This window comes from Chiloscyllium plagiosum, chromosome 24 (assembly GCF_004010195.1).
Source record: "Chiloscyllium plagiosum isolate BGI_BamShark_2017 chromosome 24, ASM401019v2, whole genome shotgun sequence".
NCBI lineage: Eukaryota > Metazoa > Chordata > Chondrichthyes > Orectolobiformes > Hemiscylliidae > Chiloscyllium > Chiloscyllium plagiosum.
This window is the reverse complement of record NC_057733.1, coordinates 36,036,969-36,062,225: the sequence shown is the minus strand read 5'-3', so window position 1 is coordinate 36,062,225 and position 25,257 is coordinate 36,036,969. Positions and strand designations below refer to the sequence as shown.

Below are 25,257 nucleotides of genomic sequence, written 5' to 3'. Positions count from 1 at the left end.
GAGTAGAATCACAAGTAGATAGAATAGTGAAGAAGGCATTTGGTATGCTTTTCTTTATTGGTCAGAGCATTGAATATAGGAGTCGGGAGGTCATGTTGTGGCTACACAGGACGTTGGTTAGGCCACTTTTAGAATATTGCTGGTCTCCTTTCTATCGGAAGGATGTTGTGAAACTTGAAAAGGTTCAGAAAAGATTTACCAGGATGTTGTCAGGGTTGGAGGATTTGAGCTATAGGGAGAGGCTGAGCAGGCTGAGGCTGTTTGCCCTGAAGGCTGAGGGGTGATCTTATAAAGGTTTACAAAATCATGAGGGGCATGGATAGGGTAAATAGACAAAGTCTTTTCTCTGGAGTGGGGGAGCCTAGAACTAGAGGGCATAGGTTTAGGGTGAGAAGGGAAAGATATAAAAGGGATCTTAAGGGGGAACTTTTTCACGCAAAGGGTTGTGCATGTATGGAATGAGCTACCAGAGGAAGCGGTGGAAACTAGTACAATTGCAGCATTTAAAAGGCATCTGGATGGGTATATGAATAGGAATGGTGTAGAGGGATATAGGCCAAGTGCTGGCAAATGCGACTAGGCTAGGTTGGGATATCTGGTCGGCATGGACGAGTTGGACCAAAGGGTCTGTTTCTGTGCTGTACATCTCTATGACTATGACTATATGTTGTATAAAGAATGTGAACAATGTGAGGACAAAGAAGCAAAAAAACAACCAAATGGAGTTGATTTCTTCTCCTTGCTGTGAGCTCATCTCTGATGAAACCAATCTGGGCAAGGAAAACCAGCAATCCTACTGCTAAACCATTGGCCCCTCTCCAATGAGTTCAAGCATAACAAACTCCTTAAATATGTCTTAGTGAAGCCAAAAGGCATGTGCAACTGTTCTGAACAAGTTGTGATGTTACATTTAGGTTCAATAAAACTGACTTAGATTAGTGACAAGAGTACTTCTGGCCAACCTATCCAGTGTACTTGCTCAGAAATAATGTGATTTGCAATGGATGAGAAATATTCTAGGCGTTTTGTTGTTCCCCGTTCAACAAGCATTTGTTTTGAGGATGCTGGTAACTCCAGAATCTGTATTTGTTACCCCTCCATTTATTGTTCATGGTGTGGCTCTGGAGTCATATGCAGGTCAGATCAGCTAACATTGGCAGATACCCTTCTCTGAAAGTCTTGCTGCAAGTTGTTGAGTTTTAGACATAATCAGGCAGCTGTTGTAATGCTTTCAGTATCTAACCTGAAGGCTTTTGGATTCATTGAAGCCAAATTCATAATTTTCTATGATGGCATCATCAACCTAAGATCTTCTGAGTATTAGCTCTTTCCTATAAATACCAGCCCTCTGCACATATGGTTGAGAAGTCATTTTAAAGCACTTCCTCAGCTAAACTGTTTTCAGGTAACCATGTAACTTGTACCAAGCAGAAGTAGTCAAGCTGATATTAGCTAGTGAGAAACTTGGCAAAAGACCAGGAGTGAAACAATGGACCAGGGATAATTGCAGCAACAGATCTGTACATTATTCATCTTCAGATTGGATGCTTGTGGAATTGCGAGTACTTCCAACAGGCATCAATGTAAGTCACATTCACATGCCCATTAATATGATGTTTTGTTAAACCATGAATAAATCATGTTGATACAAATGATACAGCTTCCCACTGTACTTATGCATCGTGCAGCAGTTTGGAAATGTGCCATTGAAAATAAGCAATTACAATTTTTTTAATAATACATTGCAATGAAAACATCATGGATTTGGGAAGTGAAATGTAAGATATTGTCTGATGTAAGAAATATAACAAATAGAATTATCAGATGATAGGGTGTTTTGTAAATATGTTGCTGAGGAAGATTTACTGTCATGCACGCAGTTGAAGTGCTATTTTGAAGATGTTTAAAAGCAGTGGAGGCTTGCAGTGGATTGCCCAAACAAGATTTTTTAAAGAATTTGTGTCTCTTCCTATTTTGTTTATTTACAAATACTGCCAGCTTTCTCTTTGTTCTGAAATACGAACAGGCTTGCTGTGTATTCCTGTTATTGCCCCTGACTTTTTTCTCTTTATGTGCCTGTTCCAGGAGATGACATTGCTGAATGTGGGCAGGAGCTATCATCATGTGAATTGAGCAGCTTATTCTTTTCCTGTCTGTTATTTTCATATTGCTGTGTGTATTTCCATGATAAAAATGACAAAGATTTGCTCAATTAATTTAACACAATAGTCATCTCACAGATACAGCTTAGCGGCGGCAAGTTGACTTTATGAATAAGAACTGTTAAGTATTCTTTGGATGCCATGAAGAAACCTAACATTTTTACTTATTTCTGTAACTACTGGATGATAAACAATTATGAGGACAGGCTAACTTGACTTGTCACTGTAGCAAGTGTCCACAGTGCTTCTTAGAAATCCCCTGCACAAAAGCAAGCCAACTGTGTAAAAACCAGAAGTGTTCTAAAGTGCCTTAGTTGCTGTAATTTTCAAAACTCTCTGCACCTCGATGGGGTGGAATAGTAGCTTAGTGGTTAGCACTGTTGCCTCAGACCCAGGTTTGATTCCTTTGGACGACTGTCTGTATGGAGTTTGCACATTCTCCCCATGTCTGCGTGGGTTTCCTCCCACAGTCTAAAGATGTGCAGGTTAGGTGCTAAATTGCCCATCGTGTCCAGGGATGTGCAGTCTAGGCAGATTAGCCGTGGGAAATGCAGGGTTACAGGGATAAGATGGGTCTGGGTGGGATGCTCTTTGGAGGATCGGTGTGGATTTGGTGGGCCAAATGGCCTCCTTCCATATTGAAGGAATTCTATGACCACCTTTTGTGGACCACATTGCATCCAAATATGCAACTTGCTGCATCACTTTCCTTATTTCTGGGCAGCTGCTACATTGTGTCCTGGACACCTTGAAAAGTCTAGAAATTCTTAACAAGGTGATCAATGAACAACACAATTGCCATCAGTTCAAGAAGAGATCATGCACCAAGTATCCAGTTAGGGTGCTTAAGTACTTGTTTTTCTTGAAAACTATATTGACATTTTTCTTCAGTTCTTTATAGCTCTAGGCGTAGCTCTTTTCTCTGCAAATGATTCAATGGATCATTATCTGATGGTAGCTTTGTACTTAAGCTTATTTGATTGATGGCCAATTCACATTGAACTCTCACATGGATATAAGACTTTAATAAGTTGTTGTTCCTCTGAATCTAATTCAAAAAATGCATGTAATTTATTCTCGTAATCATACTAATTCAAAGAATTAGCTTCAAGCTTTCTGAAGCTGTTCTTCCTACAATCATATAATTGTCACAACGCACCAGTTTCTTGTGTTTATGCTGTTCAGAATCAAAACATGTTACATAACAAATCCATGTCAAAGTAAGGTAGGTTTGTGCATTAGGCTTACAACACTTTCACCATATTGAAATACTTTGGGGTTTTTTTTTAAGCTGATTGCTTACTGCACTTCTTCCTCTTTCTGTCCCCTGCTCATTCAATCCTTTTTTGGGCTAGATCTACGCTTCCTGCTCAAGCTTGCTTAGCTCTTTCCATGGAGGCTGCTCACCTTGCCTAATCTTGCCTGATATTCCCATAAGCAACACTACTGAAGAAACAGTAGAAAGCAAATTGGAGACTTGCTTAAAAGGGAAAAAATAATCACTTACAGAAAAGCAGCTGGTGGGAGGAATGGAACAAACATGATTAAAAGGAAAGAGTGAAGGTGAAAGATACCATGGGCAGAGAATAAAAACAGCAAAAACAAAAGTGTAACAGACAACACCCAAGTACTTTAAAACAATTGCTTCAGCAAAGTAAGACTGGGTAGAAAATCAAATATTGTGAATTTGGATTAACAGAATGGAACCTCAAAATGACTTTAATGACTTATGTTATAGACTTGACAATTTCAGTCTTAAATTAATTTTGTAAATTCCTCTTGACTTTTTAATACTTTTGGAACAATATTAACTATTTGTCTAACAACACTAGACATCCAGTGAAATGCAACAAAAGCTTAAGCATACTCTGTGAATTTGTAGCTTGCCTTATGCCTCTTGAATGTTTAATCAAAAATCTGTAATACGCAAAGATCTATCGTTATACTTCAGAGTCTTGAAAACAAACAAGGAGAAATTCACTCAACTCAAGCTTGATATAGAGCACACATACTTTCATCTGTAGGGAAACTGTCCAGCTAACTGCCCAGAAAACTTATGTGGAAGTTGACAGGAACCAAGGTTTTCATAGCATCTCTCAGATTAGTAATTTCTATTACATAGAACAGCAATGCCAGCAGGTGCTAATGAATACCAGCCCCTGCCAGTTCCCTGCCAAGTCATAAATCATCCTGAACTGGAAATACATCCTTCAGCAATGCTATCTAACAGCACAGCAGGAATACCTTCAACCTTAAAAATTGTAGTCATTCAAGATAGTGGCTCACTACCACCTTCTTGTTGTCAATTTGGAATGGGCAACATATGAAGTCCTTGCCATGAATGCATAATGAGATAAAAATCTGAAGTAGGTCTGAAACCCAACTAAAACTGTGTACTTTGTTGGCACAATTCATTGATTTCAATACTTGATGAACTAGGACCATCCTGCCAGTTAAAATGCATTAACATGCTGGGTTATTTGGTTGTATGAAGAATCACAGTCCCATTAACAAGCCTGTCTGTTAAGGTTCCACCAATGAGCTATGATGACATGCCAACCATCACTGATTTACTAATAATATTCTTGTTTCCAGTATCAGATTAGAAGTTCTCCTAAAAAGAATGTCAAGAATGCCACCTTGAAGCCAACTCAACATCGAAGAAATACTATTTTGGTTTTTTAAAATTTTGTTTCATATGAATGCTATTATATATGGATCTACCTTGATTATAATATTTTGAAGGGCATTTCAATCAAGAGAAAAATAAGGAACACAATCCCATTGAAACAAGACCTCCTTATTTTGATTTTATCTTTCTAATTTCATACAATTAGACCTTCAGGGCCAAAAGCAATTTTGAAATCTGCCTTAATCATTTTATTTACCCTTCATCATAATCTTGCCACATGCTAAACCTTATTACATTATGATCACTGGTGACAAATGTTCCCCAACCTCTAATTTTTTCATTTCAGTTCATGGCTGAATATTAAATGAAATAAAGTCACTTCTCTTTATATATTCTTCATCAAGAAGAGTTTTGTATTTGCTGGATTGCCAGAATTCCATCATTTGAAACATATTCTTATGACTTGGGAAACTGATTTTAAAAAAGGGTTTCAATAATGTTCTCTGTTCCTGCCATGATCTGTTGATGGAATGTTTTCACTGATTTTCCACTTGGTGAACAATAGACCCTTGAAATTATACAATGTGAATATTAGATGTTAAGCATTTAATGGGCTCATTAAAAAGTCCTTTAATTTGGTAGAGGCATTAATACACTTAAAATGAGTGGCTTAATATCTAAATTAAAATAGCCAAGAGAATTTTTCATAAAGTGTGCACATGTGTCTGTGCATTAATATTTCTACTGTATATTTCAACTGCATCACTAGTTCCCTTAGACCTTCAAGCAGTGATGGAAATGGTCAGAAATGTCACTCCTTTGATCCAATTGGCATCTTTTTGTTGCCCCGCAAGTAATTGGTACCATCAGCTGCAGATATCAGACTCTAAATATATTTCAGTGTCCTTAAATAATCACCAAAACAGATGAGAGTCATCCAACATGCAATGGCTGAAGTGCCAATTACATAGTCTGATGCTATGCCAATTGCTTTGAGAAAAATAAGGAACACAATCCCATTGAAACAAGACCTCCTTATTTTGATTCCTTTGTAGTTTTTGTGGAATATTACTTTATGAAAGGGTTCCTTGAAGGTATTGCTCATTCAAGTTACATCAAATTCAACAATTTCTGGAATCTCCTGACTTCATCGCCGACAGTGACTGCAGGCCCAGGCCTATCATGCCGCCAGCTGAGTAATTTTCACAGCCACGTGACGTCTCATGGTGAATTTGGACTTGGCATTGCATCCTTGTTGAACTGAGCAGGGTTTTTGTGCTTTGTGTTTTTTTTAAGGTGTGCCAATTAGGCTGGGGAGACACAAAGGTACTAATGAACAGCTTGGACAAAAGGCAAGCAATGAAGGACGCTCGCTCTCACCGCTTCACCTAGCAATAACGCCAGAACCATCACCACAGAGCCAACCAAGATCAAAAATAGCAGGTCTGCTAGCATTACTACCAGTTCATGCTCAGCTTCCATTTCCTCTTTGACAGTGAGATCTTACTTATCAATAAGAGCACCTCGCTCCTCAAGTGGTGTTGGGTGAGAATAAACTAGGTGTTACTTAAGCATATTTAGACCTCATTATCTTTCTTTTCAACATTTACACATACTTGCAATTACAAACATTATCCAAAATACTTCCACGTAATTAACACATTTTGTTCAGAAGCTAGACTTTTTCACTTGTGAAGATTCCTCTAAGATAGAAAATGATTTGGCTTCAGGAATCAGCTTTCATGTTTCTGATTCCAGAAGTGGAAATTTAACATTATGCTCATTGTTTACCATAACCATCCAGGAACTTTTCTCATTCCTGAGTCCGCTCAAAGAATATTTGAGTACAAATCTCAAGAAAAAAAGTCCTGAAGAGGAATGAGCAGCAGACTTTGGAGAGCAGAAATAAAAATATTTCTGCAAAATCAAGTGGGCAATAGGCAGAGCCACTGACTGGATAAAGCAAATTCCATCTTTAATGCATATAACTAGGGAATTTTAATTTAGCTTTTGCAGTTGCATTCTGTTCATTTTTCTGTGAATGGCCATTTTTCCACTAAATGACAAATTAGTGATCCTGGCTATGATCTAATAGTCAGCATTCTTCTCACAACTAGATGGAGTTAATGATTGTCCCAGAATTGCTACATCACAAGGATGAGCCCTTTTGTCTTCATCAATGGATCATCTTTCAGACATAAATGATAAGTTACTCTGACTGGAACACCAATGTGCGTAATGGGTGCAACAATATGGATGGCAATGTATGGTCATTCTTTAGGAGAATAGGGTGAGATGAGAGAGCTTGACAATATTGCACATACATGTTTCTCTTCTACATGGCATCAGATTCCTCATTCCTACTTCCTGGGTCATTGATACTCTCCAGGTTACATTGGAAGCATCAGATTTGAATTGAAATTGACAATATGCTTCAAGTATTTATCAAAGCTGATAAATGATCACAGATCGTGTGTGACTGATGCAAACTAAATTTTTCAGTGATGTGCATAATGCACCATTTTTGAGACTCTAAGTATTCAGAATAAATGCAATGTGAACTAAACTTCATAAATAACTTGTTTAATTAGAGCAAGTTCCAATAACTGATTGCATTTTCAGGGTATTTCTTGGGTGAGATCATTATTTCCTGAAAATAGACATGGGACCTTGTTATTCCTCATTTCCAGAATGGTTACTTTTCAGCTATTCTTGGCAGCTGCCTTAGTCAGATATTAAGTCCCTTTCATTTGTAAATGATATGCTTCCTTTGCTCAACTATCACCCCTCTTGATACTACTCCATACCTGGGGTGGGACATACCCTTGAGGACTCTGACATGCCATACAGGCAAAATGTGTAGGTTGTATATAAGGACTTAATAGTACCAGCATGGCCTGGGCTGCTGCATGCCTTGGACCTCATTGTTGGGGTATGTCTTTATGGACAGTTGACAGCCTGTCCAGAAAAAAAGACCCTAACCAACTTCCTACACAGGTCTGGTAAAGACCAAAGTTAAATTCAAGTGAATGTCAGTAAAGGTTCATCCTGTATTAGTTTGAGAAAAAAGCTATAAAGCTAATGTCATACCAGTTAACATGACTAAAGCTAAAACTTGCTAACGGGAGTAATTTAAAATAAATTCATATCTGAAAATATGAAGCTACAATATGGTAATAGTTGAAAATGTTACATTATCAAAATGACCTACTGAGTTAAAAACAGTGTACTAAATATATATGGAATAATGAATAGGGCAGATGGATTTCAAGGGCTGTAATTCATTTGAATGCTTAACCACATGAATGTACCTCAAGCAGTTAGAAATGTTCACAAGATCAAGAGCCATTAATTCCCTCCTCAACATCTGCTATGCTCACTACATTTTTAGACATTCAACAATGTAATTAGTACTGTCCAATGTTATTTAGACTGTGTTGCTGTGGGGATTGTTTTACGAAGAATGCTAATGATAGTTAAAAGTAGCAGAGCCATGATTTTCAGAGACAGTTGGAATGTGGAACACCTCAAATTAAAATCTGAAAGAGATCCAAATATGGTTGAATCACGCTTGTTTCTGAAGATTTAAATTTAATTCAAATTGTGTAATTTTAAATTCAGGGAAAATGGTCCCAGTGAAAAAAAGGATGTGTATGCCGTCACTACAAACAATTGAGTGCATTGTACATAATTCAGAGCATTAAGAATTAGAGGAATGACAGAATCGATGATACCACTGTGTGTCATTTGGGTGCTACAGTACAAAGTCTTATAGATTATTTGATGAATTCCTTTCTTCTAAATATTAAAACCGCAGTTCATAATGAATGGGAACAGGTTCTGAAACAATTTCTGACAGTTTACTTTTTATAGGTAAAACCATGTTGCGGGCACAAGTGAGCTACATGGTCTTCTTGAAGGATGTGTTTAAGTTTCAAAATGTATTTTTCACCCATGCTTTGCTTATGTTTTCACATCTGTATACATGGAAAATATTGTATAAGTTCTGAACATCAGTGTTTGGAAAATTCCATACAGAGAGCAGAAAAGTTTCTGTTAAATAGATTTCCCATAAGGAACACATTTACCTCTAAGAGCAATGCAAAAAATACAACTTAATTTAACAGAAAAAATGAACTTTAGCATTCTTATTATATTCAACATTTCTATATTGCTTTGTAAGAGTATGACTTTAGTTGTCTTATGGCAGACCTGTGATTTAACTGAAAGACTTATTTTTACAGGGTTGGAGTATTAACCATCCATAGCGATGTTTGTTACAACAAGCTGAGAAATGTTACAGCACCATCTCTGGAGCAGCTAGCAGTAACATATAGCCATGTCATATATATATATTGCTTTGTTTAGGAGATAGCAAGGCCATCCTCTGGAGGAAATAACTTTCAATTAACTGTTACCTTTATCTTTGTCACATTTGATTTCTGTAAACGGAGTGTGAATTATAATATTAATGTAGATTTGAATGAGTTTGTATTTGTAAATAATAACTTTACCGCTTTCTTTTCTCATTAACCAAAGAATATTCAAAACCAGCTGGATGCAAAACACGAATAGTCACAGTAGAGGTTCCTCGATACAAAGTGGACCCAACTTCAGTAGGCTTCCTTCTGTGGCCTTCGTGTGTAGAGATAAAGCGCTGTTCTGGCTGTTGTAACACCAAAACCTATCAATGCATTCCCGTCCACGCATATTACAAGCCTTTTCAGGTATGTAGTAATGTGTTGTTTTTATATGTTCTGCAACTTTTACAACTTTATACATGACCTTTGAAACTTTGCAGACTGGCTAGTTTAGGGATTTTAATCTCTTAGCAGTTCACATCTCCAACTCCATGAAATGTCAATGGCTGTCAGCTGCTGCCCTTCCCCTATCCACTCACAAACACTCTGTATCAGCATCATTTTGAATGGAGCTTTGCATTGTTCAGGTCTTGTTTTTAAATCAGGCATGATTAAATAAAAACAAAACTGTTACACTTCTGCTGACTACTTCTTAATGATAAATTTAAAAAAACATTCCAAAAACTTGAAAATTCAAATTCACAGGTGAAATATTTCTGTCTTTATTTATATAACATTTCAATATTGAATTAATGATTGAAGACCAGAATTCAAACTCCTTTAGAGAAGTTATAAGCACGAGCGGCCTTTGTGTGGAGCCACAGAAAATGTGGGAGACACTAAATGAATATTTTGCACCAGTATTTACTGTGGAAAAGGATATGGAAGATATAAACTGTAGGGAAATAGATGGTGACATCTTGCAAAATGTCCAGATTACAGAGGAGGAAGTGATGGATGTCTTGAAACGGTTAAAGGTGGATAAATCCCCAGGACCTGATCAGGTGTACCCGAGAACTCTGTGGGAAGCTAGAGAAGTGATTGCTGGGCCTCTTGCTGAGATATTTGTATCATCGATAGTCACAGGTGAGGTGCCGGAAGACTGGAGGTTGGCAAACGTGGTGCCACTGTTTAAGAAGGGCGGTAAAGACAAGCCAGGGAACTATAGACCGGTGAGCCTGACCTCAGTGGCGGGCAAGTTGTTGGTGGGAATCCTGAGGGACAGGATGTACATGTATTTGGAAAGGCAAGGACTGATTAGGGATAGTCAACATGGCTTTGTGCATGGCAATTCATGTCTCATAAACTTGATTGAGTTTTTTGAAGAAGTAACAAAAAAGATTGATGAGGGCAGAGCAGTAGATGTGATCTATATGGACTTTAGTAAGGCGTTCGACAAGGTTCCCCATGGGAGACTGATCAGCAAGGTTAGAGCTCATGGAATACAGGGAGAACTAGCCATTTGGATACTGAACCGGCTCAAAGGTAGAAGACAGAAGGTGGTGGTGGAGAGTTGTCTTTCAGGCTGGAGGCCTGTGACCAGTGGAGTGCCACAAGGATCGGTGCTGGGCCCTCTACGTTTTGTCATTTACATTAATGATTTGGATGCGAGCATAAGAGGTACAGTTAGTAAGTTTGCAGATGACACAAATGAGGTGTAGTAGACAGCGAAGGGAGTTACCTCAAATTACAACAGGATCTGGACCAGATTGGCCAATGGGCTGAGAAGTGGCAGATGGAGTTTAATTCTGGTAAATGCGAGGTGCTGCATTTTGGGAAAGCAAATCTTAGCAGAAATTGTGTAACTAATGGTAAGGTCCTAGGGAGTGTTCCTGAACAAAGAGACCTTGGAGTGCAGGTTCAGAGCTCGTTGAAAGTGAGTTGCAGGTAGATAGGATAGTGAAGAAGGCGTTTGGTATGCTTTCTTTTATTGGTCAGAGTATTGAGTACAGGAGTTGGGAGGTTATATTGCGGCTGTTCAGGACATTGGTTAGGCCACTGTTGGAATATTGCGTGCAATTCTGGTCTCCTTCCTATCAGAAAGATGTTGTGAAACATGAAAGGGTTCAGAAAAGATTTACAAGGATGTTGCCAGGGTCGGAGGATTTGAGCTATAGGGAGAGGCTGAACAGGCTGCGGCCGTTTTCCCTGGAGCGTCGGAGGCTGGGACCTGAAAGGGGTTTACAAAATTATGAAGGGCATGGATAGGATAAATAGACAAAGTCTTATTCCTAGGGTTGGGGAGTCCAGAACTAGAGGGCGTAGGTTTAGTGGGAGGAAAGATATAAAAGAAAACTAAGGGGCAACTTTTTCATACAGAGGGTGGTACATGTATGGAATGAGCTGCCAGAGGATGTGGTGGAGGCTGGTACAATTGCAACATTTAAAAGGCATTTGGATGGGTATATAAATAGGAAGGGTTTGGAGGGATATGGACTGGGTGCTGGCAGGTGGGACTAGATTTGGTTAGAATATCTGGTCGGCATGAACAGGTTGGACTGAAGGGTCTGTTTCCATGCTGTACATCTCTATGTCATTAAATACAATCTGAATGTGAAAAGAGGAATGACTCTGTAATGGTGACCATAAAAAATAGATAATCAGAAAACACCCACTTAGTTCACTTATGTAATTTAGAGAAGGAAATTAAATAACCTTAGCTGGTCTAGCCTATATGTGACTCTAGACACAGAGAATTGGAGTTGACTCTTTACTGCCTCTGAAAAGGTATAGCAAGTAACTCAGTCATATTCAAGAAGATGGCTTACCACATCCTTCTTAAGGGAGTTGCTGATGGGCAGCAAATACTGACCTTTCAACAATGCCCAGATCCTATGAATAAGAATTTTTTTTAAAAAGTTTACCTTCTAGTATAAATGAAATGTAATTAGAAAAAGAGAATTTCCAATTGTACAGCGGTCTTCGTGATATTGCAAAATGATTAACAACCAATGTTTTGACGTGCAGTCCTCTTGTTGTAGGCGAACCTGGCAGACATTTTATGCATGACACGATGTCAGCTAAGTAAATTAGGTCAATGTATTCTCAGTTCTTCTTCAGAAGATTCACTTGCACAATGTGTGGTCTGTGACAATGTGGTACTCCACTGAAGTATCAATATATGTAGTCCTGGAATGGGCCATGTGGCTATAGACTTCTCATTCAATGGCGAGAGCAGTACTAACTTTGAAGAAATGCACTGTGGTTACTGATTAATAGTGCAGTAAATTACATCATTTGTCCTTTCAACCTCTGGAGCCCAGAATTGAATGTAACACCACCAGGTCTTTTGAAAGTTACTTTTGATGAGTGTCCAAATTCTATACCAAACATGTTTTGACAGCCTCATGTCAGGACTTAATGGATTGGTGTTAAAAAGCTGCAAAAAATTGGCGGTTGGTCTCCAAGAATTCACAAGGGTGATGACTGTAGCAAATGGTGTTGTGCAACAGGGATTACTTTGCCAGTTAAGTCCAACAACTACATTATGGACTCATGGAACGTCTTAGTCGCAGGGACACCAATTATGTGGTACCGAAAAAAGTGGGGGATAAAATTAAATCAGAATCTGAATTATTTCATATGAAGAAGTCAACAGAATAATTGATCATCTAAAACAGATTTTAACACATGCAAAGCACAAAGATAAGGAAATAGGGATTCTTTATTCCAATGACATCAGGTCATCACAAACAGGAAGGGAAATTAAGGATTAGCAAGGAATTATATAGTGTCGAAGAAAATTTTGGAAACAAACCTTCAGTATTGACCAAGTTTTATTTCATTATATATGCTTATGTGTAAGAGTTGACTGAATTCTTTGTCTAATCTGCTCCCTCTTCCTATCAGTTCTGCTTTCACCAAAAACACCATTTTTTTCCCCCACTACGAGTCCATTTGACTATTGCAGCTGTCATCCCTCATTGTCACCACCTACTGGTGGAGGTCCCAGTGAACTGTTCAGCTCCCTTGCTCAGTGCCCTCTATCACCATCGCCACCTGCTGCTGGAGATGCTGTTATACATAATTGATTCAGTTTGTTCCACAAGATCTGGGATGGAAAACAAAAGAGGAACTGTTCATAACCATACTTGTCCATAATACCTACTCAGTATTGACTAAGCTGGTCCAATCTGGCGCTTAGTGAAAACGCCCTTATATAATGAACGTGCTTATATTGGATGTGCATAAAAGGAGGTTTCACTTCCACAACTTAGACGGTATTAACTGACCAGTTTTATTTAAAGAAAATAGTTTTATACATTTGCTGGAACAACATTTCCTTCAAAACATGAATTAATAAATAATAAAGAACATTATTATTTAAAGAGGCTCCATAGTGAATTTTGTGGAAACCTTTCTCCAGGTTGCCCACACTAAACTAAACACGAGAAGTTTTACTGCCTCAAAGCACTGTTGATTTTGTATTTTTAAGTAGTTATGGGCAGGAGCCCATTGTATTTGCTGTGGTACTGTTGCAGTTTCTTTCAATATTCTATTTTGTATCATGTGTTTGAATTTCTCTGCCTGTTCAACATGTACAATTTTTCTTCCCCCATTGAGATTCCAGACTTTACTTTAAACGTTTTGCAGTCTCAAGTAATTGTGTTAGTTTCTTCCTATCACTCATGTCTCACATGCCTCAACAACTTGGAAGCTGACACATCATCATTATAAATCTCAGGCTATCACTGCAACAAATTATAGAATTAGAGCTGCAGCAGACAAGGAGGTCATTTGTTCCATCATATCTGTGCCAGCTCAATGGAGGGCCTATACCAATTAGTCCCACTTCTCTGTTTTTTGTCCTCTTAGTCCTGCGGTGCTTTCTGCATTAGGTATTTGGTTTTGAATCTGCTTTGACTGCCCTTTCAGGCAATGCTTTCCAGATTACAAGAGCTCCTCTCGTTCTTAACCATTCTGCTAAGAACATAAGGACATCAGGAGTAGGATCAAGAGTAAAGGATCAAGCCTCGGGGACTTGCTGCCCAGTTCAATGAGATCATGGCAGAACTTCTACTGCAACTCCACCTCCTACCTACTTCACATATCTCTTGATTCCCAGACCAGTGGGAAATCTATTGACCACAGTCTTGAAGTTAATGTGAAAGCATCCTCATTCTTTTGGAATGAACAGTTACAAAGATTCATAACCTGCTGTGAAGAAATTTTTCCTCATCTCATCAACTCCGTATCTTGATGCTGTGTCCCCAGGTTTGAGATTTCTCAGCTGGGAAACAATCCCTCATTGTCTACCTTGTCAAGTCCCTTCAGAACCTTGCAAGTTTCAATTAGATTAGTACCCATTTATCTAAATGTCAGAGAACAAAAGCCCAGTTTCAACTGTCTGTCATCATCGGACAATTTTCTCATCCCAAAATATCATCTAGTGAACTTTCTTTTGATATGGAGACTAAACCTTCATGCAGTAATCCAGGTGTCATCTCACCAAAATCCTTTCTCCAAAATTTTCTTCTTGTATTGCAGTCCTTTTGTAGTGAAGGTCTAAGGATAATTTGCCTGCCTAATTGCTTGCAATACTTCAGGCTATCATACTGTGTTTCTTGTATGAATACATCTGAGTTCAACATTTAATAGTTTCATGCCTTTTAAAACAATTCTGTTTTTCTTTCTCTTTTCTGTTATTCTGCTGGATACGTTTCCTGTCCAAGTGGTTAGTTAAGACATATGAAGTGACCTTAAATTTCCACATGGCACAGCAATTTTGGCAATGGCTCTCCATTGTCGAATTATTTCACTTTGAAGTTTACCTATTTTTGTTACATATATATTATGTTATCTGTATGGTTTAAATGTCGTATCTTCCTGAACATATTTTAAAAGATTATATATACAATGTGAATTTTTAGTAATTACAATGAAAACACTCTTAACGTTGGCATCCTCTACCAAGTTAAATTTAATTTTAGTCTTTTGTTCTAAGTATTTACTTTATTTATATATTTACTCTTTTTTGTTGCCCCTGTAGCTGCTGTTACTGAGCATCATTTTCCACTCTGCTCTCAATTCCCACCCTGCAGCCAATTCCTGCTCTCACCACAGCCCTAGCTTCACTCTGTTTAGCAGCACAATTTGTTTTGCAATTCATCCAGCTCCGTGCTCTTGCTACATACAGGAGACAAAACCGGCTTCTGTTCAAACCAGCTCACACATATTATGCATATTGTTCATCATGTTTCCTTTCTTGACCAATTTTGATAAAATTGGCAAAATAACTAGAGAGGACAGGAAGAGAATTTTTTTTAATGTAGTGAGTCACAATGATCTGAATGCACTGCTTGAAAGGGCGGTTGGAGCATTCAATAATAACCCTCAGGAGGGAATTAGAGATATGTGTTTCCAAAGAAATGTTTGTTTTGATATAAAAATATTGCATAGCATGATGTAATGTCATGTGCTTTTTATGCAAATTCTTCAATGGATGCTCTTCGGCAGAGTGGCATTGTTAATTGTTTTTGATTTGTACAGATAGCAAAGGTGACTTATCGATATGGTAGGAATGAGCTCACCATACACACTGTATCAATCAGAGAACATGTAAGTTGTAACTGCACAGAGCTGGCAAGACATCAACCAAGGTAAGAGGTCACTTGGAAGTGTCTTCAGGAGACAAGATAATGCAAACTAATGTTTTGTGTATTTACAAAGCATTGCATGTTTGTCACTGTTGTTACACATGAAATTATTGTTCAATCTGTGCATGAAAACCTCCACAAATGATCATGAAAGAAATGACCACTATTTGTTTTAAATTATGTTGTTTGAGGAAGAGGTTCGGATAGACCCATTGGACCTTCTGCAACCACTGGGTTCAAAACCTCAGCCAGAAGATGGTGTTTCCAACAGTGCAGGATTCCCTTAGTAACGTAATGATATGGCAGACTAGATCATGTGTTCAAGCCTCTGTGATGGGTCTTGAACTCTCAATCTTCTGATAGTTACTACTGAACCAACACTGACAAGTAAAGGTATTTTCTCATAATAAGTTAAGTATACAGAGACATGGAGATAGTTTTTCTTTGAAACATTTTGGTTTTCCATGCATCTGAATTACGAAGAATGTTTTGTGTAGGATTTCTGAAATTGATATTTCTATCCACTGAAAACATCTAGGATCCATCCAATTAATATATTTTAATGAGATAAAATTTAAACTTTTTAGCCAATTTTTGTCTAATGTGGCAGCAAAATGGCCAAAGTGAATTATGAAACTTAGTCAATGACCTGTCTCTTGTTCAGGACAATGATAGGTAGACAATCACAGGAGTCCCATATTATAGAAAAGGAGTTGGATTACCTCAATAACAAACTTCATTTATATTTCACCTTTTAATGATATAAAATATCCCAGGGAACTTTTCAAATATTCGAGTCATAGAGTCATACAGCATGGAAACAGACCCTTTGGTCCAACTAGCTCATGCCAAACTATTCCCACTTGCCTGATTTTCCTCCAACCTTTCCTATTCACATACTTACCTAAATGTCTTTTAAATATTCTAACTATTCCTGCTTTTCCTCTGGCAGTTCATTCCACATACAAACCACTCTCTGTGTAAAAAGGTTGCCCTTCATGTTGTTTTTAAATCTATCTTATCTTACCTTAAAAATATGCTGTCTAGTTTTGAACTCCCTCACTCTAGGGAAAAGACTCTTGCTATTCATTTTATCTCTACTCCTCATGATTTTATCAACCTCTATAAGATCACTGCTCACATTCCTGTGAAAAAAATCCCATTATTTGAAAATTGTGACACAAGCCACAGAAGGAGATATTGGACCAGATAACCAAAAGCTGGTCAAAGAGGTTGATTTTAAGATTTATTATGAAGGAGAAAAGAAAGCTACTCATAGCTGTGAAGGAGGGTGAGGCCATGGAAAGATTTAAAAACAAAAATGTGAATTTTAAAACCAAGGCTTTGTTTAACTAGTAACCAATGTTGGCCATGGAGTACAAGGGAGAAAGTAGTTGGTGCAGGTCAGGACAGGGAGCAGAGTTTTGAGCAACCACAAGTTTGTAGAGAGTAGAATTGGCCATATACTGGAATAAACAAAACTCAACATTAACCATAAACCAAAATTGGGCATCCATAAGGTACTTTTGGCCTTCAGCAGCAGCAAAATTGTAGTCAATCACAATCTGTAATCGTTATAGTATAGCATTTACTCCACTGTACCATTAAGATTGGTTGCTGGGAGACATGCCAGAAACAATTCTATGTATACCTATGTGATCCTACAGCTACAGGACTACTTGGATACCAAATAGAACACAGAAAAGTACAGCACAGAACAGGCCCTTTGGCCCACGATGTTGTGCCGAGGTTTAATCCGAATGTAAAATATAATAACCTACGCACCCCTCACTGCTCTCCATGTCCCTGTCCAGCAGTCACTTAAATGTCCCTAATGACTCTGCTTCCATCACCACTGCTGGTAACGCATTCCATGCATTCACAACTCTCTGCGGAAAGAACCTACCTCTGATGTCTCCTCTACACCTTTCCCCTTAATATCTTAAAACTATGACCCCTCGTACCCATCAATTCTGCCCTGGGGAAGAGTCTCTGGTTATTGACTCCATCTATTCCTCTCATTATCTTGTATACCTCGATCAGGTCTCCTCTCTTCCTCCTCTTCAGAGAGAAAAGTATGAGCTTTTTCAACCTTTCTTCATAAGGCAAGCCCTCCAGTCCAGGTAGCATCCTGGTAAACCTTCTTTGCACCCTCTCCAAAGCCTCTGTATCTTTCCTATAGTAGGGCAACCAGAAGTGGACACAATATTCCAAGTGTGGTCTCACCAGGGATTTGTAGAGCTGTAGCAAAACCTCACAGCTCTTAAACTCGATCCCCCTGTTAATGAAAGCCAAAACACCATATGCTTTCTTAACAACCCTATCCACTTGGGTGGCAACTTTGGGGGAATCTATGTATACCCAGATCCCTCTGTTCCTTCAACTGCCAAGAATCCTGTCTTTATTCCTATTTTCAGCATTCGAGTTCGACCTTCCAAAATGCATCACTTTGCATTTATCTAGGTTGAACTCCACCTGTCATTTCTCAGCCCAACTCTGCATTCTGTCTATGTCGCGCTGCAGCCTGCAATAGCCCTCGATACTATCGACAACACCTCCAACCTTTGTGTCATCTGTAAATTTACTAACCCACCCCTCAACCTCCTCATCCAAGTAATTTATAAAAACTACGAAGAGCAGAGGCACAAGAACAGAGCCCTGCAGGACCCCGCTCAACATTGTCCTCCAGGCAGAATACTTTCCATCTACAACCACTGCCTTCTGTCAGCCATCCAATTGTGAATCCAGATAGCCAAATCTCCCTGTATCCCATACCTCCTGATTTTATGAATGAGCCTATCATGGAGAACCTTATCAAATGCCTTGCTGAAATCCATATACACCACATTCACTGCTCGATCTTCGTTGACCTGTCTTGTCACCTCCTCGAAGAACTCAATAAGATTTGTGAGGCATGACCTGCCCCTCACAAAGCCATGCTGACTGCCTTTAATCACTGTATGCTTTGCCAAATAGTCATAGATCCTATCCCTCAGAATTCTTTCCAAAACCTTGCTGACCACAGATGTAAGACTGACCGGTCTGTAATTGCCTATTACCCTTCTTGAAAAGAGGAACAACATTCGCCTGCTTCCAATCCTCCGGTATGACTCCCGTTGAGAGTGAGGAAGTAAAAATCTTCGCCAATGGCTTAGCAACCTCCTTTCTCGCTTCCTGGAGCAGCCTAGGATAAATCTGGTCTGGCCCTGGGTACTTATCAATCATAATGTTTTCCAAATTTTCCAGCACACCAAATTTATCAATCTTGATCTGGTCAAGACTGTATCCCAGCTCCTCAAAGTTTCATTGACAACAATATCCCTTTCCTTAAAGAAAACTGAAGCAAAATACTCATTCAGGGCTTCCCCTTTCTGCTCAGACTCCACGCACAAGTTCCCTACGCTATCCCTGATCAGCCCTACCTTCTCCCTGAGCATAAGCACGTGCAGTTGACAGGGCTATGTGATTCCACAATCAACATAGCTGTACAAAGCACTGCAGTTCTGTCTCATCCAGTTGTAAATTGTGGTGGACAGTTAAACAAATCACTGGAGGATGAGAATCCACAAATATCCCTTCTTCCCTAAAATAGAGGAGCCCAACACATCAGTGCAAAGGACAAGGCTGAAGCTTTTGTAACAATATTTGGCCAGAAGTGCTGAGTGCTTGGTTCCCATAGGGTTCCTAGCAATACAGATGCCAGTCTTCAGAGTCTGAGTTCAAGAAACTTGAATATAGTTGATGCAATAAAAGCTGATGAAGGGTTCCTGCCTGAAACATCGATTTTCCTGCTCCTCGGATGCTGCCTGACCTGCTGTGCTTTTCCAGCACCACTCTAATCTTGGTCCAATGCAGTTGCAACACTGGCATCTACCTGACCAGATGGAATATTGCTCAGGTGTACCTTGTATATAAAAACAGACTGAGGGAAGATGGTAATATAGTGATAACATTATTGAATAAGTTATACAGAGACACAGGCTACGTTGGCTCAGTGGTTAGCACTGCTGCCTCACAGTGCCAGGGATCCGGGTTCAATTCCCGCCTCGGGCAACAGTCTGTGTGGAGTTTGCACATTCTCCCCGTGTCTGCATGGGTTTCCTCCGGGTGCTCCGGTTTCCTCCCACAGTCCAAAGATGTGCAGGTTAAGTGAATTGGACATGCTAAATTGCCCGTAGTGTTTGGTGCATTAGTCAGGGGTGAATGTAGGGGAAAGGGATTGGGTGGGTTGCTCTTCAGAGGGTCAGTGTGGACCTGTTGATCTAAAGGGCCTGTTTCCACACTGTAGGGAATCTAAAAAAATCCTGCCATAACAGTTGGTGAAATTTGAATTCAATAAAATGATCTGGAATGAAAAACGAATCCAATGGTAATTATGGAACCACTATTCATTGTTGTAAAAACCTATTTGGCTTACTTAAGGGAGGGAAATCTGCCTTACTTGATCTAACCCCCGATACATAACAATGCAGTTTATTCTAAGCTATCCACTGAAATGGCCTGACAATTCAGTTCAATGGCATTTATAAATCAGTAGCAAATGCTGGCTTGCTGACAATGAGCGTGCACCTAGAAAGAAAAAGACTTAAATCCAACCAATTACCATGGCCTACTTTCAATCATTAACAAAGTGATGAAATATATTATTGATAGTACTATTAAGTTGCATTTGTTCAGCAATATCTGCTCAGAGACACATCGATAGATTCCTCCACGGCCCACTCAGCTCCTGACTTCATGACAGCCTTGGTTCAAACATGGACAAAACAGCTGGATTCCAGAGGAGAGGAGATGTGGAGGTGACAGCCCTTAACATCAAGGCATCTTTTGAGTGAGTGTGGCACAAAGGTGCAATAATTAAACTGGAGTCAATGGGGAAACAGATGAAAATCTGTCCACTGGTTAGAGTCAAACATAGCACAAAGGACAGTGTTTGCTGTTGAAGGTCAGTCATCACAGTCTCAGGACATCAGGATGGTTCAACTAGTCAACAGCTCCTTCGTCAATAATCTTCCCTCCATTGTGAAGTCAAAAGTAGGGATGTTCTCTAATGATTACACCATTCACAACTTTTCAGTCTGCGTCAACACGTAGCAACACCTTATAAGTGGCAAGTAACATTGCACTGCCAGGCAATGACCAGGCAACAAGTGAATATCTGAGCATCTTCGCTTGTCATCCAATGGCATTAACATTGCTGAACTCACACTTATAACATCCTCGGTTTACCATTATGAGATTCTGAACTGACTAACAATCTAAATATATGACTGCAGAGTTATATCAGAGACGAGAAATGCTGCCATGTATAAAACCCATCTTTTATCTGTCCAATGTCTACTCACCATCTACAAGGCACAAGTCTGAGATATGATGGAATACTCCCACTTGCCTGGGTGAGTGCAATTTCAACAACACTCAAAGTTTGACACCATCCAGGAAATCCTGGTGAAGGGCTAATGCCTGAAACATCCATTCTCCTGCTCTTCAGATGCTGCCTGACCTGCTGTGCTTTTCCAGCACCACACTCTTGACTCTGGTCTCCAGCATCTGCAGTCCTCACTTTCTTCCACTATCCAGGACAATATAGCTTGCTTAATTGGAACCACCACCACATCATTCAACAGTCACTCCATTCACAATTGGCATCCAGTAGCAGTGGTGTGTACCATCATCAAGAAGCAATCAAGCAACTCACCAAGGCTCCTCCAACAGCACCTGCTAGACCCGTGACCTCTGTCATTGAGATGAACACAGGAAGCAGATGCATAGAAACATCATCACCTGCTTCTTCACTGTCACTGGGCCAGAATCCTGGAACTCCTTTCTCAACAGCGAGGGTGTGTCCGTTCACTCCTAGGACTACATTGATTCAAGAACATGACTGACCACCACCTTTTCAAGGACAAATAGTGATCAGCAATAAATGCTGATCGAGCTCGGGATGCCTACATTGCATGAACACATAAACAAAATGTTTTGAGGTAGCAAAGGCAAGGACAAGGTTTCAGTTTCCATCATAAACAGGATTTTTCAATTCTAGTGTCAAAGTGTACTTCACATACAAAGTACTTAGAGATATCTTCCATCTCCTCTCTACTCAGTTATTATTTTCTTCCTTTGTTTAGATGCTAACAATTTCCAATGACTTTTCCTTTCCTGTAATCCCAGGACATGTGTGAGTGCCTAATTGACTCACCATCTGATTTTCTCTTCATTTTTTGAATAAAAAGATTTTGTTTAAAGCTGATTTCCACATCTCCCTGCATTAGCCTGATTAGGCACACTGTCAGTTCCTAAGGTCAATCAGGAAAACAAAAATGTTGTTTTGTTCGGAATTCTTTCACTGCTTTTCCAGCAGATGTGGTTAATTCTGCCTTGTTTATCAATCATGCGGTTGTTTTGTCTTTGGCAGTATTGAGAGAATGTTTCAGAAACAGGGATTAAAAGAAAAGCTGCAAAATTCATCTGTGATTTGAATTCTCTGTTTTTAGTGCATCAGTCAAAGCATTAAAAGATGCAATTTGTTCCCTTATGTCATGTTGACTTTACAGCCCTCTATTAAAGTTTAAGGGCTGGGGTTTCATTTCTCAATGGAGGTGCAAATCAGGTCACACAATGCAGAACTTCATTTTCCTTTACTGCTAAAACAATTTCCTTCTGTATTTGTGACTGCTTAACATTTCTGTGTGGCCTTTTCCATGGATTCGGAAGGCCTAGGGTGCGAAATACACATAGGTACATGCCTGTATGCATTTTGGAACAATAAAGAAAATACCTCCTTGGTGAGTTTGTGATCACCACAGGAATCCTGCTTAGGAATTAGTCATATTCTAAACAGTAACAAAATAATTTTTTCAAACCTTGAAATACCACTATTAGATGCTACATTGGAATGAAGGTGTTTTTAAAGCAATGACTCATCATAGAGCTTTGTTCCTCAATGGTCTATCAACCATTACATTGAACACCATTGTGTTACTGTTGCCATGCATTACAGTACTTCTTCTATCGGTGAAAGTGTCATTCAAAAATGTAGAAAATGAGTTGGTAAGCGCTCCTTGTCATGTTTGGCATTAGGATTTAAGTGTTTAAGTTTCTCTGACTGTGACAATAAAATAATCCTCTGCGTTTTTTATTGACTCTTGGGATATATGACTAGCTTGGTGTCAACTGTAGAGTAGTGTAATTGTTATCAAACTTCACCTCATTTATGACTAACTTCTGATGGTTAAAATATTGTAATACTGCTTTACAATTATGCCTGGGCAACTGTAGTACTTTGTTCCAAGTATCTCTTTACCCATCTGACCACTTTCTAATATGATTCTACTGGTTTTGACATCATCCAAGCTGTCCATTTGACATTTCCTTCTGAATGGTTTATGCAGTGTATCTTTCCTCTGTATTTTTCTTCTCAATAATCTATTCATCAATTTGAGGCTATGTTGTTTAGTGTCAGATTGCTATTCATTGATGTGATTTTATCTTGCACACACTAAATTGTACTTTTACAGGTATCTTACTTTAATATTACTGAAGTATTGTTGAACACTCTTCATTTATTTTTGCTGTTCTCTCATCCCATATGCCAGCATTTAGATTATATCATTTAAACCCTACCTATACATGTCCCCATCCAGATGTCTTCACCACTTCCTCTGGAAGTTTGCTCCATACACGCAACAACTTCAGCGTGAAAAAGTTGCCCCTTAGGTCTCTTTTTAAATCTTTCCCCTCGCACCTTAAATGTATGCCCTCTAGTTCTGGACTTCACCAGCTTCGGAAAAAGACTTTGGCTATTTGGGGGTGGCACAGTGGCTCAGTGGTTAGCACTGCTGTCTCACAGTGCCACACACCCAGGTTCAATTCCAGCCTTGTCTGTGTGGAGTTTGCACATTCTCCCCGTGTCTGTGTGGGTTTTCTCCGGGTGCTCTGGTTTCCTCCCACAGTCCAAAGATGTGCAGGCCAGGTGAATTGGCCATGCTAAATTGCCCATAGTGTTAGGTCAGAGGGAAGAGGGTCTGGGTGGGTTACTCTTCAGATGGTCAGTGTGGACTTGTTGAGCTGAAGGGCCTGTAGGGAATCTAATCTAATCTAATCTAATCTATTCACCCTATCCATGACCCTCATGATTTTATAAACTTCTATAAGATGACCCCTCAGCCTCTGATGCTCTAGGGAAAATAGTCATAGCCTATTCGGCCTCTCCCTATAGCTCAAACCCTTTAATCCCAGAAACAACCTCGTAAATCTTTTCTTAACCCCCTTTCAAGTTTCACAATATCTTTCCTATAACAGGGAGATCAGAACTGAATACAGTATTCTAAAAGTGGCTTAACCAAAGTCATAACGGCCATAACATGACCTATCAACTCTTTTACTCAATGCACTGACCAATAAAGATAAGTGCATTATCTTATCTACCTGCAACTCCACTTTTAAAGAAATATGAACCTGCACTCCAATGTTTCTTAATTCAGCAACATTCCCCAGGTCCTTACCATAAAGTATTGAAGTCCTGCTCTGATTTGCCCTCCCAAAATGTAGCACTTCACACTTATCTAGATTAATCTCCACCTGCCACTCCTTGCCCCAACAGCCCATCTGATTGAGATACCATCGTTCTCTGAGGTAACCTTCTTTGCTGTTCACAACACCACACCAATTTTGGTGTCATCTGCAAACTTACTAACCATACCTCCTATATTCACATCCAAATCATTTATACAAATAACAAAAAGCAATGTACACAGCACTGATCCCTGCGATACGTCACTGGTTTCTGGTCTGAAAAGCAACCCTTTACACCACCCTTTATCTCCTACTTTTGAGCAAATGTTGTAACCAAATGGCTAGTTCTCCCTGTATTCCATGTGATCTTACCCTGTCTACCATGCAGAACTTTGTCGAACACCTTACTGAAGTCCAAATCCACTGCTCTGCCTTCATCAATCCTCCTTGTTACTTCTTCAAAATACTCAATCAAATTAAGGAGACACTACTTCCTGCGCACAAAGCCATGTTGACTATCCCTAATCAGTCCTTGCTCTTCCAAATACGTGTAAAATCTGTCCCTAAGAATCCCTTCTAACAACTTGCCCACCACTGATGTCAGGCTCACCGGTCTATAGTTCCCTAGCTTTTCCTCACTAATGATCTTAAATAATGGTACCACATTAGCCAAACTCCAGTCTTCTGGCACCACATACATAGCAATTGATGACACAAATATTTCAGCAAGGAGTACAGCAATCACTGTCTTTTAATGATGTAACTGTACCTGTATGCATCACTTCCTCTGGAAGTTCATTCCACATTATTGGTCAGAGTATTGAGTACAGGAGTTGGGAGGTCATGTTGCGGCTATACAGGACATTGGTTAGGCAACTGTTGGAATATTGCGTACAATTCTGGTCTCCTTCCTATCGGAAAGATGTTGTGAAACTTGAAAGGGTTCAGAAAAGATTTACAAGGATGTTGCCAGTTTTGGAGGATTTGAGCTA

General features: G+C 39.3%; 1 protein-coding gene across 2 annotated transcripts in view; it reads left to right on the top strand.

Annotated features, from left to right (window-relative positions):
* LOC122562174 (platelet-derived growth factor subunit A-like) overlaps positions 1-25,257 on the top strand; it is a 91,817-nt gene that overhangs the window by 58,480 nt on the left and 8,080 nt on the right. Inside the window, exons 4-6 of one of the 2 annotated variants that reach the window (XM_043714791.1) lie at positions 6,091-6,237; positions 9,334-9,521; positions 15,645-15,754. In XM_043714791.1, the coding sequence (XP_043570726.1) occupies positions 6,091-6,237; positions 9,334-9,521; positions 15,645-15,754 (445 nt within the window). The remainder of the gene's footprint in view (positions 1-6,090; positions 6,238-9,333; positions 9,522-15,644; positions 15,755-25,257) is intronic. The other variant, XM_043714792.1, reaches the window with a different exon arrangement.